At 39.5% G+C, this 19,025-nt stretch overlaps 1 protein-coding gene across 1 annotated transcript in view; it reads right to left on the bottom strand.

Annotated features, from left to right (window-relative positions):
* Positions 1-2,261: 2,261 nt before the first annotated feature.
* LOC135202880 (broad-complex core protein isoforms 1/2/3/4/5-like) overlaps positions 2,262-19,025 on the bottom strand; it is a 31,311-nt gene continuing 14,547 nt past the window's right edge. The window contains exons 2-6 of the mRNA XM_064232333.1: positions 16,600-16,701; positions 15,585-15,782; positions 9,614-9,716; positions 5,727-6,160; positions 2,262-2,279 (exon numbers count right to left, since the gene is read on the bottom strand). Coding sequence (XP_064088403.1) covers positions 2,262-2,279; positions 5,727-6,160; positions 9,614-9,716; positions 15,585-15,782; positions 16,600-16,689 — 843 coding nt within the window. The 5' untranslated portion in view covers positions 16,690-16,701. The remainder of the gene's footprint in view (positions 2,280-5,726; positions 6,161-9,613; positions 9,717-15,584; positions 15,783-16,599; positions 16,702-19,025) is intronic.

Here is a 19,025-nt window from a genome sequence, read left to right as displayed (position 1 = left end):
GCCATGCTCTGTTGGAAATGCTTCCCGAGGCCGGCGCCCTCACCTCGTGAGCATTTAGATAAAAAGATTTCAAATCTTTGTGCAAACACAATGAAGGAGCATTTTTGAAAGAACTCCTAACACTAAAGCCAGGGTGTTCTTCGATATGGGCAAGTCTGGTCTTTTTCGGAACACTGTAGATTGCCCAGAATGACTTCGACTTTCTTGAGTTTTATGTAGATAAAACTTGAGAGACCTGACAGGGCACAGGACTCTCTCTGGCTCCTGCCCACTAACTTGTGCCATCCTTGCTTCCAAGCTCCTGGGCCCAAGGACAAAACGGGTTTCCATTCTTAGGCCACAACGAAAGGCTTAGAGAGCACACCGCCTTGTGTTCTCTAAGCCAAAACTTGTGACGATGGCTTAAAATCTCACTAACCCTCTTTGTCGTACCTAGGTGGTTAGAAGAAGGCCTTCCTGATCACATGCAAGAAGTTAACAGGTAGGAGAGGTTCGAATGCTTTGACATCAAGAACTTATAGACTACGTCTAGTTCCATATTGAAAGCTTCGATCTGGACATGCACAGTCAGTCCGTCTGTACTAAAGTCAGGTGACCGACCAGTTGACCAGTCAGACGAATCAAGGACAGCAAGGCTGTACCCTGAAGACCATAAGGCACTATTCTTCGCTGAAGGATGATTGTCTGGACTGCCTGGGCGATTCATCTAAGCAAACCTTGGGGGGGTATCAACGCAACCCAACGTCGTCAGCGAATCAACTCCTGACTCGATCTTCTGCTGCCAGGAGAAAGGAGCGAGGAGCAAAAAGGCAATTCAGTCCCGAAGGAAGAATGCCTGACAGTCCAACCTGGTCTCATGTTACACGATCATCGGGGGTGTATAAACGCAACCGACTTCGTCAACAAGAAACTCAGGGCTACTATATGTCGCCTGATCTCGCACGAGTGTCTGACTCCGAGAAAACAGGTGAGACAAAAAGTAGATGGTGAGCGAGTTTCGAGATTCCACAGAACTCAAAGATCGTGAGGGCGTTTGTTGTTTGACAGACGCAAATCTCTGAGCCCAAAAGCCGTCAACAACATATTTGCGTATTCTTTAATAGTTGTGACTGCCAGCTATCCCATTCTTCAGACGGAAATGGAAGACGGTAATCTTATTCCTGTCAACATCTCGATAGTCTGAACGTTGTCAGACTCAGAGCGGAGAGGTTATAGGTACCTTTCGAGTTAGAGTAGACGGACTCTCTCGGAAAAGGTCCTTGGAAAGTGAACTAGGAAGGATGTGACCTCTGTGAATCCAGGATCCTGAAGGCCAACATGGGGCGATCAGCGTCATTGTCGCTCCCTGTGACGTCATAAATCCTCTTATTACATTTCCTAAGCGATTGAAAAAGGGGAAAAAAGAGACTAAACATCCATCCCCGTTTAATATCATAGGATGGCGTTTAATGGTACCGATCCCGGATCGAGAAAAAGGGAGCAGAGAAGAAGAAGCCTCTTCGTCCTCAACCTATCGAAGAGAAGAATGAAAGGGCGTCCCTAAAGTCTCCACAACTCTCAACTTACTTCTAAAGAAAGATTCCACTCGAAAGTCAAAAGTTGCTGCCGTCGATCGAGACGATTCGTACGGACTTTTGCAATCCTGTAACGAACCTCTAGAGGATCGTTACATTCTACGCCTTGTTATAATAGGCTCTTTCTCGTAAACTCGAGCAGGGACCGAGAGAAGGATACTTCTTAAGATATGAGAGAGCTGTGGAATTTCAGAGTTGATGTGGACCACTGGTTCCAAAAACTCGTTTTCGAGGACTGGAGGGACGACCGAATGCATTTACTTCTTTCAGATTAAGATCCAGGACATCTGAAACCCTATCCAGATGTCCGGCACCTTCTTTCTATCATGACGCACTGAGAGATGTTCAGAATCATTCCTAGATCTTGAATATTTCAGTTTCCCGGTAGGAAAAAACTGTGGTCTGAATTGCAGTCTATTCGGGGAAACAAACTTCTTCAGGAAGGAAATGGTCCCCAGCAAGCTCATCCATTTTTCCTCCCCGAGTATGCTTACTTTTTTTTTACTTCCCTAATAAGGCTGCGCTTTGCCTAAGCAGGAGAGCATATAAAAGTGCAATTTTGCGGTAGACTCGTAGTCTATACCGTGCGGTAACGAGCACCGAAAGGATTAAGAGATAACTCTGTTGAATATAGTAAGGGAAAACGAATGCAACGTTTATTCATTCACGTAAGAAATCCCCTCAATCTTAGGCTAAAGTCCGTGACTGTAGGACAGAGATACAGTTAGTCAGTCAATCCAGCAGGAGAGACGTAACCGCCAGCACAGAGATACGGTTAGTCAGTCAATCCCGCAGGAGAGAGAGACGTAACCTACCGCGCATGACAGCGCACGATCTGTTACTGGCTCGGTTGGACACTGACAGTCAGACGCAGCAGCAGCCAGCAGCTTACGAACGTCGTCTCTTAACTTTATGTCTGGGTTGCCAGCTACCCTATTCTACGAAGAAATAGGTCCGTTATTTTTTTAGCAAAAAGAGACTCTCAAGCTGGTATATTTAAGCGAAACAGAAAACGCTAAATATATAGATGCGTTTGTGTCGTCAGAACACTACCATACAACGGTAAAAGATAAATCGGAAACTCCTGGAAGGCTGCAGGGAGTAAAGTAACGATTAAATGTCCTTAAAATAATAGACAACAGACCTCTCGGTTGCATCCGAAGAGGTAACTACAGCAAGCGTGTATGACTTGAAACCACCAGTAGTAAAATGAAACGCAAGGCAAAATATTTTTATTATCACAATAAGGTTTGTTCATACTTACCTGGCAGACATATATATAGCTGAATTCGGAAATACAGCTACATACATATCTGACAGGCAAGTTTCATGAACAAAACTTATAGAATCGAAGCAGACAGCTCAGCCTTATGTTATTGGACATAAGCGTTCATTGGACGTAGTCTACAAGTCCTATTTCTTGTACGAGTCTGCGAATGACGAATGAGAGCTCTTCCGAATCTTGTCAATAAGAGCTTATTCGTTTACGCAATATAAAGTTAAAGAGATGTTTGTCAATGAGAACTACCCAGTTACGGGACAAAGAGATATTTTGTCAATGAGGGGATACCCACTTACTTGACAAAACGATAGTATATTGTCAATGGGGGAAAGTCACTGAATTGACAAAACGTAATCCAGGAAGTCGAGCATTATATTTTTCCGATTCCCGTCTCAAACGAGGAAGGGGCAAGAATCCTGTTAAGAGACAGGGCTTACGGCAGGTAGAGCGACGATGTTCAATTCGGCAGCGTAGTCCCGACTAGAAACTAACAAAATCTATCATCTGAAAAACCCTTTCAGATGGGCTAAAAAGCTTGCAAAATTATCCTCTCCCGTATCACAACTAATGCCTGCTAAAGCTTAAAATTTATTGGCAGTATGGCAAAGGAAGTCCTGTCTTGCGCTTTCCTGAAGAGCGTCCTTTTGATGAATGCCTTTGCAAGAATCCTACTGAACGTCGCCGAGACGTCGAGCCTTTACATAACCCGTAACTGCCTTATCGCAAAGTCTTGACTGCGGTAGAGAAAACGAGATCTTCCCTTGAGCTTTCCTTAACTCCATCCACCTTTGCGAAAAGCAATATAATATTGACAGACCTCTTGAATTCACGAAACCCGAGGTCTTGCTGGGTTTCGAAGACGAAGTTGTCTGTTCACTTTAAGCTTCCTCCGAAGCACTGCTTACTTCACATTCTTGAGGCTCAAATCTTAAACAAGAGCTTGAAGAGTTCAACAGAAACGTTCAGCCAGGAGACAAACCTGGTGTGCGCTGGCGCAGCGCATCGGCGTCCCATTTTTTTGCGATGGACGCTCGGCGTCCTGGCACGCGCTCGGCGTCCACTGGCGAGGACGCTCGGCGTCCACTGGCGCGCGCCTGGCGTCCATCCGAGCGTCCCGTTCAAGCCGAGCGTCAAAAGAATCCGTTGCAGAAAAGCGTCACGCTCCTGACAGGCGTCAAACAACAAGCGAGAGAAACTGCCTTCTTTTTCATATTTCTCGGTGGAAAGACGTACACGTGATCAGGCGACGTTCGCCTTCTTACTTCTCACTGAAACGCATAACGAGAGAGAGAGGGGGACGTGAAGCGTCCTCTTCTATAAGCTTCTATTTAGAGGGCGCGAGTCCTACCGAAGGGACGCCAGATCGATGTGGGTTCCCCGTAACCCTCCTTCGGCTTCGACATGCCCTCTCCCTGGTCCTGGGAGTCCGACAGAGGTCCAGACCTGAGGCGTTATGGGCGGATCTGACGTTCCCTCCTGACGAGAGAGAGGACGTGAAGCATCCTCTTCTCTAAAGCTTCTTAGAGGGGCGCGAGTCCTTCGAGAGTTCTCCAACCCTTGCAGCGGGGAGGACACCTCGGAGGACGAGAAGCAATCCTTCAGGATTCGTGCACGTGCAGAACTTTGGCAGTCTGGGATTTTCATCAGAACTGCCGAAGGCATGCCAGATCGGTGGGGGTTCCTCGTAACCCTCCTTCGGCTTTCGACATGCCCTCTCCCTGTCCTGGGAGTCCGACCAGAGGTCTAGACCTAGAGGCGTTATAAGGCCGATCTGACGCACCCTCCACTACACAAGGGGCACTGTCACTGCACTTAGCCACTTCACTATTGCTCTCTAAAGCAAGCACTTTCGATTCTAAGTTACGAATCGAAAGAGTATAAGAGAAAGGGCAATAACCTCTACAGACACTGTTTTAGGGCCCGAAGGCAACATTACAGGGTTAGGAGTAACAATAACAGAAGTAGCACTCTTCACAACAATGAAGGAGAGCGATCACCTCTCGCAGACATATTCATAACCCGTAGGCCATAGGCCATACTATAGGGTTAGGCAAAATAAAGTCTACAGGAAGGTTAGCAGGTTCACTACCCTGATTTTTGTTTACTGATTAATTGCGTACATAACGAATCATACTTTTTCCTTACGGAATTAGACATGTTTACTGATTAATTGCGTACATACGAATCATACGTCTTCCTTACGGAATAGAAAAGTCTCACACTCCTTACATGACAAATCTCAACAAAGAAGCAAGACCCATACCCTCGTGCATACCAAGTGCGGATCTACCGAAGCTTTCGGTAGCCACACCCTATCTTTGCAGACAACCCCAACCCCCTCTGAAACTAGCCTAACTAGATTCAGATATCTTATGCAAAAATGAATCAAATTCAAATCAATTTAAGATAGCGTATGCCTAGCCACAAATCCAAGTAAATAAATCAAAAGACAATCAGGATACTTAGCAGCAATGAAGTTTCCAAAATCCTAAGACGGAGGTACTGAAAACAGGTGTTTTCAGCACCGGCGACAGAAAAATTATGAATAGAAAATGGGAATGGTTCCTGATACCCGACTCCCAGCGGCGGGAATGGGTACTAACCACTGGCCGACCACTGCGTGTGTCGGAAGTTTTTTAAATTCTGTCGGACTTCAGAAAATACAGCTATATATATATCTGACAGGTAAGTTTCATGAACAAATTAGCGATTTTCAGTGCCGAAATGCACAGACTTCCGTTTATTGTTGCTGATACATACTTAACGAGGCATCATTAACCAGTTATCGGCACCAATAAGCACCAAAACAGTAAACAGTAAACCAATGGAATGACAACTTTGGACAAAATGAATACAATTACCACCTTTACCTGGAGAAAATTGCTGGCAAGGACATCCAAAGCTGCACTACGTGGCGAAGGCTTAGACTTCCTTGATGAAAAGGACTCATTTGCTTGAGAATTCACTTGCGCCGTCTCATTTCCATGCCGCATCGAAGAAACAATCTGGAGCCAACCTGATTTTTGGCTAGCTTTCTCCCCGTCCGATGTGGGTACGGTTACTTTCAAAGGTACCGTCAAGGGAATTGAAGGAGTAAGAGCTAGATTTGTAAGAGAAGGGTTTGTATCTGGGATTGATATTGTAGGAAAATCCTGTTGTGGTGCTGCAACTGATACTGGTAAGGATTCAGAATGAAATTCATTTCCACTTGGAATAGGAGAATTTCTTACAGAAGTCTTCTTCTTCCTCTTCTTTTTCACTGGTGTGCTTTCATGGGTAGAAAAGTCCTGTTGTCGCTTCACACCTAAGAAGCATACACAAGGCAATATTAGTATAAACAAACACCTATACTACTAGTTTCTCTTGTAATTCTAAAAGTTGATAAAATGAACAATATTTTTTTTAAATTACCCAGTAGTAAACCAGCCCCTCTCCTCCCCCCACAAATACTCCTTACAAACCCTTTTTTATAATTAGCTGACATTTGTGCTCTTGGAATACCCCAGTCCCTTCCAAATTTTCATTTAACAAGAAGCACTGTGGGAGCCCCACACAAGTGCAAACAGATCCACGCATCCCCAGTAGTTAAATGTCTCATTTTTCCTTATTTCGTATAGTCACCACCCATACTCCGAACATCTGAGATATGAAGACGGTTGCAAGTTGAAACTGTGTCAGAGCCCTCCCCTTTGTCACCCTGAGATTGGAAATTTGCTCTGTGCACCTATTCTGCCTATATTTTTTAACCTTGCATATAGAGAAGAGAGAGAGAGAGAGAGAGATGAGAAGAGAGAGAGAGAGGAGGAGAAAGAGAGAGATAGATAGAGAGAGACGAGAGACGAGAGAGAGAGAGAGAGACCTTAGAACGTCTTGTACCGGGTTGCCCCAGGTCCCTCAGTGTGAGGCACCTCTAATGTCTAACAGAGGTTTGCTAGTGCATCTTCCCGTGTATTGGCATTGGTCAGGTTGTTACATGACAGATATCTAAATTCAAGTCAAATAATACTGTTTTATTAATATTATTTTTATTTTAATCAAACTTGCATTAGACCCCCGTATTCGCGTTCTCTGGATTCGCAAACTCACACATTCGCGGATTTCTCTCAGGAACGTTTCCCTGCATTATTCGCGGAAAATTCGCATATTCGGGGTATTATTTTTTCTATGAGAAATATATCCACAAATTCCTGATTTTTATCAATTTACTCATAAAATACACTTTTTGTGATAAACTATTAAAACAACCAAGTATGAGAATTTTTAGTGGGTTTTCTAGAGTTTTAACTAACAAAATAGGCTGATTTCAGATTTTATAGGGGTTCCAACTTTTCGCGGGTTCTATCTATTCACAGGGGGGTCTAGTACGCATCCCAGCGAATATGGGGGGGACCACTGTACTGTTAAATTATCATAATATAATTCATAAACAACAATAGTGCACCACCTGCATTCTGATAATATTTACATTCTTCAAATCATCAGCTGATTGCATTTTACTGACACCATCACTGCCATTCATTGCTAATTGAAACTTATTTTGGAAAAACATTTTCTTGTAAATGATTAAAGTTGAGTTTAAAATTGGAATTTACTTTATTCATATGTGTGTACAACAAATTAAAGGAAGTAAAGGTGTGACTTCTTTAGTTTAGGAGATTGCATTTGCCTCTTCTAAAACGTTTTGAAGCCTGCACAGTACTCACTTCTTCTACCACAGTTACAACCTTAAATTTAGTGGCATACTTTCATAACACTTTCTTCTCTACTGTGTGAAGGATAAATACAACTTTTATTTCCTTTTCGTCTATGGAAATCACCACTGAAAAGTAGCAAGTCTTTAACAAGTCAACAACAGTAACAATACTTTACACTAGCTAACCAGGCAAACAGACGTTTCTAGATTCAGTTGTTGATGTCAGTATATGGTGTTGTTTATGGCAGTGTCTTGCACACAACAGTAAATAGTTGTTAATATAATAAAGACATGAATTCTTAGACAAACAACAACTATTTTAAGCCTGTCCAACTGTATGAAGATCTGCATATAACCTACTGATCTTTTGCTTATAAACCTATTTATTAGTTAAAGCCTAACTTAGAAATAATATGCATTACCAATGGCATCTACCAAAACTAGGATAGGCATGGAAAGCCTAAGCCAGTATAATCTACAGACAAAGAAATCACACATTAAGCATAGCCTCGTATAATCTACCGAAAATGCATCTCGCACTAGAAACAATATATGTGATCAAATCATGTTTTGGGATGACAAAATTAAATGATACACAATTATGTATACTGCATAGGCAAATTACATTTCTTTTAGATGGCGTATATCTTTGAGATTAACAAAAAGGTATCATTGGCAATAAACTGCACTTATATATTTATACTGCAACATTTTTACTTTATATCATAATTAAATAGCCTTGATGAGTATACGTAGTACCTTAAAAATGCCTGTTATTCAATCATGGCTAAACCAAACAAAAACTATCTGATAGGGCTTTGATCAAGGATGGTTTATAGACTTATATATACTAACTAACCTACCCCGTGCTGCCCGGGAAAACTGTGAATGACAGGCTACAGGTAGGGGGGAGGGAGGGGGAGTTTCTGTAGTATAATACAATAGTGAATTGGCAGTACATTCATGTATACAGTGATACCTCGTTTGTCAAACAAATGCTCGTACTTCGAACTGACTGATTATCTAGTTTATACTTGTATTCAACGGCCTACTGGGTCTTACAAGTTAAACTGTATCAATTTTTTTTTCATTTACAATATACAGTTTAATGATAACAATATTCAACAAAATAAATAAAAGTATAAAGCATTTAATATAAAATGTACTGATGATGACTAGTCTACCACCTCCAGAACCTCAACTAAAATAGGTTCTACCTGCTTTAAGCTAATCAACTGTGTCACTTCCCTAAAATACAAGCTCTCAAAAGTTATTTGTCACCTCCAAATGCCAGCCATTAAGAGATGACAACAATGATTTGCTTTCAAAAATAAAAGAGCAGAGCGAGCTTTGATTTTGTGGCCCGAGGAAGGATTCAAAACCTAAGCAAATTCTCTTCTAGATGTTAGAGGCTTTGCTATACCTGCTTATGGATGTGTCTGGGGCTTACATGACAATGAATGTGGGTTAGTTACAAGTATTAGCTCCTAGGAAAATTGCATGGTTTATATCAAAAGAAAAGCCCAAAAATCCTAATTCCTTATTATGTAAGGAAAGTTTATTTTTAAGTACGTGTATAAAAGAGTGGATGACATATTATTTATGAAGTGTAACAAAATAAAAAACACTTGTAAAGTGAACAATAAATCTCAAGTGCTTGCAACTTTTACTTCTCATACAAGATCAGGTAAGTTCAAATTATTAGCAACTATTTTTTAAATCACTTTAATAACTGTAAACACAAAAATAACTGTAAACAGAACAAGATTCTCATAAAATCAATTTGGCAACAATATTCCAAATTCTTTCAAACAAATACCTGTTGACCACCTAGTAATGCATCCAAAATCATATTAAGTTTCTCCTATGCTAATTATCACTGTGAAAAAATCATTATCACACTACAAATCAAGAAAACAACGGTGAGATGAAATGTCAGACAGGCTTTTTAGTAAATCCCCTGGACCGTTGATGGAGGGGGAAAATATTGGATCAATTACTACTACTACTACCAATTTGACATTTTAGGAATGCAAACACATTATGTATAGGGTATATACTTACATGGTGGTGAGTTCACTGCTGCTTCTGGGACAGCTAAACCCTTTATTTTGAGACATTCTGCTGTTTTCAACAAGGATGCCAAATTTGCCTGTCGTACATTGACCTGGAAGGAGGACAAGCTATGAAGCTAAAACTACAGTACAAATATATGTACAGTATATAAAAATATATATGAAAAAATTATGCAAAACAGATCAGAGGACAATTATTCACATATACTGTTGCAAAAAACCATCTAAATCATAATTCACTTCACCATAATCACATTATAAACTTATCAATTAACATATACTGACTATGGAATACAAATTTTTATAAAAGCAAGTCCTATAGACAGACAACCTAAAGCCCTTTCCAGCCACAAGGTGTAAAAAAAAAAAAAAAAAAAATTTAAAGGAAGAAAAAATTTTTCTTTCAAAAAAAAGACAGTTTAAAATCAGGAAAAAGATTCAAATACAAATTTCAAAGATTCATTAAGAGGTAGTGATATACATCTATTATTGTTTAAATCCAAATAATTTCCATTTTCCTAAGTACACATTTTGTATTTTACATGGATTACATCAGATGAAAGCTAGTGCTGTCACAGACGCTTGGTAGCAACACAGTTAACTAGCAACAGATTAGTTAAAAGGTAAGGGAACCACCAAATCTCTCAAATAAAACTATGAGAGCACTTCCTGGAAACATGGACATTCATTCATACCCTGGGCATCTTTGCAGATGTAAAGAAAACTTATTTTTGCATTTATCTTTGTATAAATTGGTTCATTGGATTTTTAAACTGTTATATACTCACTTTCCATGAGGAACCCTTATTTAATAATTAGTGACTAAATACCTTCTGCAATTTGGGTGGCAATTTTCAGTTTCTTCATGGGAAACCTTGATTGTTTGCTTTAAACAACCATACTGCTGCTTATACATTTCTCCAGAAGAAATTCGGAAGACACCAGTCGAAAATGGAAGGGTTGGATTTAACGTAAAGATGCCTCTTCCACTCCTACCACCGTGCCTGAAAACGTATATCAAAGGCATTCTCCCTCCTTTGCCCATATTATTGTTTCTATGGACACAAGGTCTTTTGTTATGTTTGGTTGTTTGTATGGTGGGACCACGACTTTATGTGACTTCCGAACCACGTCGAGAGTGAACTTCTATCACCAGAAATACACATCTCTAACTCGGTCTTTTGTTATGACCTACTAGAGAACTACAGCCTGCAGATGGCTCTTGCCTAAATTAACAAACAAACGTAGTTCTTGGTTACATCACTATCCACCATCAACACGGTGATCCTCCTCCTACTCCTTCACAATTACTCACGGAAAGGACATGCTTGAGGTATGCCACCCTGAATAGCAGATGCAGTATTTATATGGTGATTTAAGCCACAGTTACTTAAGCTGTAATCATTCTTAAGGTTCCATTTTGCTCTCAACCTACTGAAATAAATAACCCTTGGATTTATGTAACTTACATTTATGAGGTGATTTGCCAAAATTTCATTCGTTTAAAAGTCCATTACGGGTGACAGGTTTAAGTTGGAACTGATCCCCCCTCACTAGGTTTAAAGTTTGATAGTTCTGACGCAATTTGTACTTAAGACAGTTGTTGCTGTATTGTTTAAGCAGTTGTTGCTGTATTGTTTAAGTGTAACATTAGTTTAGGAGTGTCTTCATTTAATATATTTCACTCTATTTCATATTAATTTGGCTTGATCACTTGGATCTTTGACACTGATGTTTAAAGCTTGTTGCCTCCTATACATTTATACTTGGAAAGTTTGTTGCTTCATATACATTTACATTTGGAAAGTGGTTTCAAAGATGCTTTTCAAAATTTCAGAATTCCAAGGGCAGGACTATTCAGCAATGTTTTGTTTGTTTGTAAGGTGCTTTTACGTTGCATGGAACAGTAATGGATTAGGGAAGCTCAGCTTCTCACCTATTAAGTGATTGGGTTATCGATGGCAAGGTTGTCTCTCAGAATGCACACCTGTCCTTATCAGCCAACATTTCGAGTGTTAAGATTTGACATGGTTGGTAATTGCACAGAAAGATTAACTTAATAAATATTTATTCAAATATATTATTTAGTTTTACTTGAATTGCCCAATACTTCAAAGTTTAGTCCAGCTGCTCATTCCCATAAGCAAGAGTGTAACCGGGCATCATCAACTTTCACAATCATAACCATTCAAATTACCATGTTACCAAACTTCAACTTATGCCGAAGGTAATTCACATTGAATACGAAGATTTGTATTCTATTACAAACAGAGACAATAGTTTACTGTGCAGTCCCTATCTTACTAACAAACTGGTTTTTAGTATGTAATATATAATTTTTTGCTGATATTTATACATTCCAAGTTAACTCGGGGTCACTGTATTTGTAAATCATGCAGTATTATAAAGAATTGGGACTTTGGATCTTAAAAAGGTAAAAAGAAGAAAATAAAATTAAGATTCATGCACCATTCAAAACTTGGTATTTTTTTCCATGCTTTGAAAGTTATAAACTTGTAAACTTCCCGAGAGCACACTGCTATCTACTGACAAATTTACATACTAAACATTTCCTATGGGGAGAGGAAATAAGAAAATCACTAGTTTTCCCGTGGAGCCTACCTCCAAATACGTAGTATATAGCAGAAATTAACTAGTAATTCAACTGTATTTTTCTTTTATTTTCATGACTAAATAAATCTTTTATGATAATAAAAATGACTTGCTAATTTTCAAATATTAAATTTTTTATGATAATAAAAATGACTTGCTAATTTTCAAATATTAATACTGTAAATGGCAAATTATCAATAAAATGCTAGATTAAAATCCAACAAAATCACAAAACCACTCTGTCTCTCTCTGTATACATATCTTTTATGAACAAACAGAAAAATTTCAATAAAACCTTATTTCACTTACAGAATAAATTAGTATAATTTTGATCTATTAGTATTGTAACATAAAAAAACTGATTGTCCTTGACATTTGTAATTGTTACTGTAATTAAGTGTTGCCATATTCTCTCTCTCTCTCTCTCTCTCTCTCTGATTCTCAGAATGTAAACATTGTGATGAACATTTTTCAAAAGGCAAAAATACACTTTGATTACTGTATTTTTATGTTTATACATTAGTATTACGATACAGTACTATACATGATTTTTTCATCATAAATGTATTCATTCACAAAATAAATATATAGTTTTGTGCAGCAGCCATACCAAGAAAATAGAGGAATTGTTAGCTAATATACTTTTGCTTGCAGATCTGCTGAAAGGGAAATTGAAAATAGAAAAGAATTTATCCATTTCACTTTCATTTTTCTTGTTAATTTTTCTATCTCTGGGTGTGCTCGGTGTGGGTGTGATCTGTAAGTGTGTACGTTGTGAGATGGAGATTTTTGCTTCACCAACGGGAACTTCTTTCGTTTCGAGGAAGCGACAAAGGAAATGCCCTGGAGTGAGCGGCTTTCTTTCCGTGTTCAAGATTTCTAGCTTACAAACCTAAGGTCTTAACAATAGGATAAATCATCTGACGCCAGGTGGAAACCGGTTAAAAAAATCAAAGATTGTAAATACAAGGAATCTGTGGCATCTGCTGCATAGCTGAGATGGAAGCATGTTGAGAAAGTGCACTTGAATCCAGGAATGAACAAATCTTTCTTCCAACCAGGATGAAACGTAGTAAGAGGGGCAGCTAGAGTTGGGCACTCATGTCAAGAACTCAGGTTTGTTAGCTATGAAAAATACAGTGATTAAAAATTTGTCATTTGTTCATGTGAAGAACAAACCTTTGGTTTAACAATAGGATAGACTAATACTTGGGGGCAGGCTGAGAATCCAGAAACAAACCTTTGTTTAACAATAGGATAGACTCATACTTGGGGGGATAAGTATGAGAATCCAGAGCCGACTGAGGGTTTGGGACACCTGATTATTCCTTCTTGGAAATGAGATAGGTAAAGACGACTCAAGTCTTTCAGATGTTAGCTATTTGGATATCTTACATTCAGTCCCACTGGGTTCAATTACAACAAAAAAGGTCCAGATTCATTTCATTCAAGAAGACAAAAAGAACAATATCTGTTCAGGCAACAAACCATGTTGGTCACAAGAAATGGGTTTGCCACCGTTCCTCACTCCCCTTACTGGAGCGAGGAGTTTTAGCTACTGAGAAGCGCATAATTGCATGTTGCATGGAACATGAAAAGTGCTGTAACAGTATGGCTGCAGTGCTCATCTGCATCAAGCCAGTTTCAGTGTATGATGTATCTATTCTTCAAACTGCCTGCAGGAATGAAGAAAGGAGACAAGGGAAAGAAAAGAGACCAGACAACTCCCACGTTCCTCAATCCACTTAATCATTTTAGGCAAGATACAAACTGTCCTGACATGGCCACTGGATCAATCACAGTTGTTGAACAGCCACCGCTCGACCCTAAGAAACCATGTCAAAGGATCTGTGGGCAGCATTCTTCGTGCAAAAGAAAGTGAAAGTGGTTTGAGGCATCATGAGCCAACATTCAAAACTTATGAACAGATAAGTGGTGGGAGAACTTGAGGAGGAGTCAGCTTGCCTAAACACCTCACATTTTGGTTGTACTAGGACACCTTTCTTAAACTGGCCTGTGTTAACATGAAGTCTACGATACCTAAGCTCTAGGAGTCGAGAAGTTCAGATAACTACGCAGTGCTTGAGGGGACCTTGAAACTTTCCAACCCTTCCACGGAAGTCTACGGCAAAATGGTAAGTTTCCAAGGAGGTGATTGACACAAGGCTCGAAGGAGGTTGAGAGAGAAAACTTAGAACCAGAGAAATGTCCCAACTCAGTACAAGAGTATGGTCTCAAAGAGGGGGTCTGAGCTTCCAAGGTGAACAAGACCGCTCCAAGCTCTTGAACCACACCGAGGGTTCTGAGGGCGAAGAGAGGTCCACATCCTTCAGACAAACTAAACACAAGTAAGTCCTGTAGTAACACGCCAGTATCAACAGAAGGAACTTCCTCTGTTCTGGAAAACATTCAGATCTTGTTTACCGAACAGGAACACTGTATGGAGAGGAACCTTTTTGATGTCACCAATCACAGCAACAGTTGTCTCACTTTGTATACAGCTGACAAAGATCCACCAAAAATAATAGCCTTGCATGTGAGTCGCTGTTTTGCAGGAAAGGTCTCTCATAAGAGATAATGGATCAACCCTATACATGAAGAGATAAAGATCCTAGTGATTGGAGGCATCTCTCCACAAAAAACTGGTGAAGGTTGTGCTAGGGAGGAATCTTTCGAGTACTCAGCCTTAGGTTAAAGAGCTACTTGGGGTTGAAGAACTGAATCCATGATAATCATTTGTAGTTAAAGAACTCGTAAACCATGACAGACTTCTAACTAAACAATCACATATGAAAGCAATGAATGATCCGGGGTAATCCCACATGAATTTTAGAAACATAAAGATTCTCTGCACCTACTACACGTTGGATGTGATCTGTAGACACCGATGTCAAAAATCTTGAACAAGGAAACCCACTCACTCCAGGGCATTTCCTTTGTCTCTTGTGAGAACCCAAAGAAATTCCCATTGGTGAAGCAAAATTCTCCATCTCACAATGTACACACACCTAGCAGATCACACCCACACTGAGATCACCCAGAGAGAAAAAAGGAAAATATGAATCAAATTGGGCAAACTAATCCAGCTTTAAAATAGACAGAAAGTAATCACGTCTTATCTTAAAGGCGGTAGGAAAGTAATTGATGGGTCACGAGACACCGAGGGCATTCTGGGAACTACAATACCCCGTGACCTGGTATATACGCCAATAGTCCCTGGATCTCACAAGTTTGTTATTAATTCTACCGGTTTCCAGCTTGGCACTAGTATTATCCTAATGTTAAGACCAAAGGTTTGTTTCTTATATGAACAATGGCAATTTCAATAACATAGATTAGTAACTTACTTGACCACAATACATGTAGTCTAACAAGCACTCAATATCCTGGGCCCGAGCTTCATTCAAAACTATTACAGCACGAGTGCTGTCACATGGAGTCTGCTGAAAAATCTCATCAAAGAAGTCACTGCAGGTTGCTAAGACCAGTCTATGGACCATAAACAACCGACCTTCACAAGCCAGTGTGGCATCTGCATACCGGGGCTGTAAGTAAAAAGACATGCAACATAAGGAAATTTAAGCAAAAAAAGCATTCTAAATAAGTCTCCTTGTATTCAACACAAGACACTACCATACAAAAAGAAATCCGCTTTCAAGTTCGTCATTACTATCAATCATTTAATCTTTGGGCATTTTTCACTCAAACATTCCTTGGCCCAAGCATACACGTAACCACACTGCATAACGGAAACGTCCTAAAAGGGTAACAAACACATACAGTATTGAAAGCTCCCTGCAGCATCTCTTCAACCCTAACTGTACTCCCTCTTGCCTTTTGCTTTTCATTTGTTTCATCTGGTCACTTCCAACCTACCTTTTCCACATATTTCACTGTCTAGCATCAACTTTCAACATACTTTAAGAACACACCTATCAAGCTATCTTTTTCAAGTCTCACAGACCCCTAATATTTGGCTTAAACTACTTATTAGGAGCAATACTATTAACACCACACTTACCTACACAATTTTTAATCAACTTACATTTCACACATATGCACAAAAACCAATTAAATTCAACATAACCATCTGCATTCTTCCAAATTTGCTTACCTAAAGTTGAATTGCATCAGGTAAAATAATATACCGTATAGCCCTAGTATACCTCGAAGTACTTTGGAAATATTCATTCAAACATTATTCCTAAATAATACTACAATAATATACTTTGCTTGAGATGAGCATTGTGTACCAATTCAAAGACCCAAAACCTCATAAAATGATTAATTCATGTTAATGGTCATGTCATTTCATAAAACATATAAAACACTTATCAATCATATTTGAAAACAGCCACTAACCTTTGAACGGAGTCTATGTAATATGTGGCAAAATGTTGCCTGATGGTTGTTCCACCGTAACTTCAACAGTCCTTCGGGCATACTCATCATGGTACCCTGTAACTGAAGAACAAAACAAGAAGTAAAACTAGTGAACATAACAAAGTAGAACAGGCCGCTCGGAAACTCACATTGAGATTAATAAAGTGCAACTTATATAGATGTATATTGCATTTCTTAAACCATTCTTTTTCTTCAAATGAAATAAAAAAAAAAAAAAAAATCAATAACAGGCAGTCCCCGGGTTACGATGGGTTCGGCTTACGACGTTCCGAGGTTAAGGCGCTTCTCAATTATATTCATCAGACATTATTTCCAGGGTTACGACGCCTACAACGCTGATCTGGCACATGAAATATGATACCAAAAATGCAAAATAATCAATGTTTTGAAGGTTTTTTTTATGAAAAAATGCAATAAGAATGCAGTTTACATAGTTTTCAATGCACCCAAAGCATTAAAAGGAAGGTTCTCTTAGGATTTTTTATGATGTTCCGGCTTACGACACGTCTCAAGAACGGAACCCCCGTCATAACCCGGGACTGCCTGTATTTCTTTTGAAAACTTCATTCCCATCACAATCCTTAAGTTAAGGGTTAGTTGCCTTGATGCATGTTCTCTTAACTATTTTTATAAAAAGTATCTTCCTCTGCTTCTTTTATCAACATTATTTCCCTAAGAATCCCTGTGACAAGATTATAATCATCCATTTTTATAATACAAAAACACTATTACTGAACATCCCAGTTTATATACTGTAAACTCTCCCCTACTATCCAGTCAAATAACACCTATAATCTTCTCCAAACCTTTGCATAGCCTACCCTATACAAACACATTAAATACATAAACACAAAGAATTCATAGAAGCAAGGAAAATACAACAATGTTTAATGTGGAAACAGTCCAACAACAAATTTTTTTACTTAACAGAACCCATAGCTAATCTTCACTTTTACTATCATATAAAATGCAACAATCTTTCATAATAATAATAATAATAATACAGTAGTACCTCGAGATACGAAAGGCTCAACTTACGAAAAACTCGAGATACGAAAGCTAACACGAAAAATTTTACTGCTCTACATACGAAAAGTTTTCAAGATACGAAAGGTTTCTGAAAGTCCGAGATTCGCCCCATAACAGTTTTGAAACTCGCGCCGCACGCCACCATCCTCCTGCTCTCCCATTGGTTCCTGATGCTAGCCAAGCCATGAGATCCTTCTCTCTAAATGGACAGCATCCCTCCCATCATGCATCTTCTATACGTACGTGTTGGCATGCCTTAGCTCGGCCACTCCGCACCCGAAACTTTACCGTACGCAATCGGCATTCGTTCGGTCCAACGATTTCGTTTAGTAACGTAAATTCGTTTGTGATTTCGTTGCAGTACATATTATCGTGTTGTGAGAACGTAACTTAATTACGTACAGTACATAGAGTCATGGGTCCCAAGAAAGTTGCTGAAGTTCACAGAAAGAAGAGAATGCTTTCTATGGAGACAAAAATGGAGATAATAAAAAAGTATTAAGCTGGCTTGCGGTTGAGTGTGATCGCTAAGGAATACGGCCAAAATCCGTCGACGATAGGCACCATCCTTAAGCAGAAGGAAGCCATCAAAGCAGCTACACCTTCCAAGGGCGTCTATTTTTTGTTCCAACAAGAGGAGCCATCATAATGAAATGGAAAGGCTGCTTCTTGTATGGATCGAGGACAAAGAAATCGATGGCGATACGATAACCGAGACGGCAATCTGCCGGAAGGCCAGCGCTATTTTCGGCGATTTGATTGCCCAAGCCGAAGACGACGGCGGAGAGGGGACATCAACGGCAACCCCAGAGTTCAAGGCTTTTCATGGGTGGTTCGAAAAATTCCGTAAACGGACTGGCATCCATTCGGTGGTGAAGAAATTGAAATTACGTACAGTATAAAAAAGTAAAAAGTAATGTAAAAATAAAAAAATAAAAAATAAATTTTATTTTAAGTTTTTTGTAAAGTTAAGTGTTACAGTTTTGTCAATGTGTTTTGTAAAGTTTAGTTTGTTTTTCTGACATTTTTTATGTTTCGTAAAGTTAAGTGTACGTATCTGCCGTTTGTCCTCCTCCTCCCCTCCTCTGGCCGCCACTTTCAGAGATAGCCTCACTCGAAAAAGGTAACTTCCACATTTTACGTTACAGTAATAATATTTCTTGTACACTAATACAGGCGGTCCCCGGGTTACGACGGTTCCGGCTTACGACGTTCCGAGGTTACGACGCTTTTTCTTAAATCTTCAATGGAAAAAATCCGTCCTGGGTTACGACGCTTGTTCCGAGGTTACGACGCTGACGCTTCCGACGCTCCGAGTTAACGACGCTTTTAAAAAACGCATACTATGATAAAAA

The sequence above is a fragment of the Macrobrachium nipponense genome, chromosome 33, assembly GCF_015104395.2.
Source record: "Macrobrachium nipponense isolate FS-2020 chromosome 33, ASM1510439v2, whole genome shotgun sequence".
Taxonomy (NCBI): domain Eukaryota; kingdom Metazoa; phylum Arthropoda; class Malacostraca; order Decapoda; family Palaemonidae; genus Macrobrachium; species Macrobrachium nipponense.
This window is presented reverse-complemented; position numbering and strand designations above follow the sequence as displayed.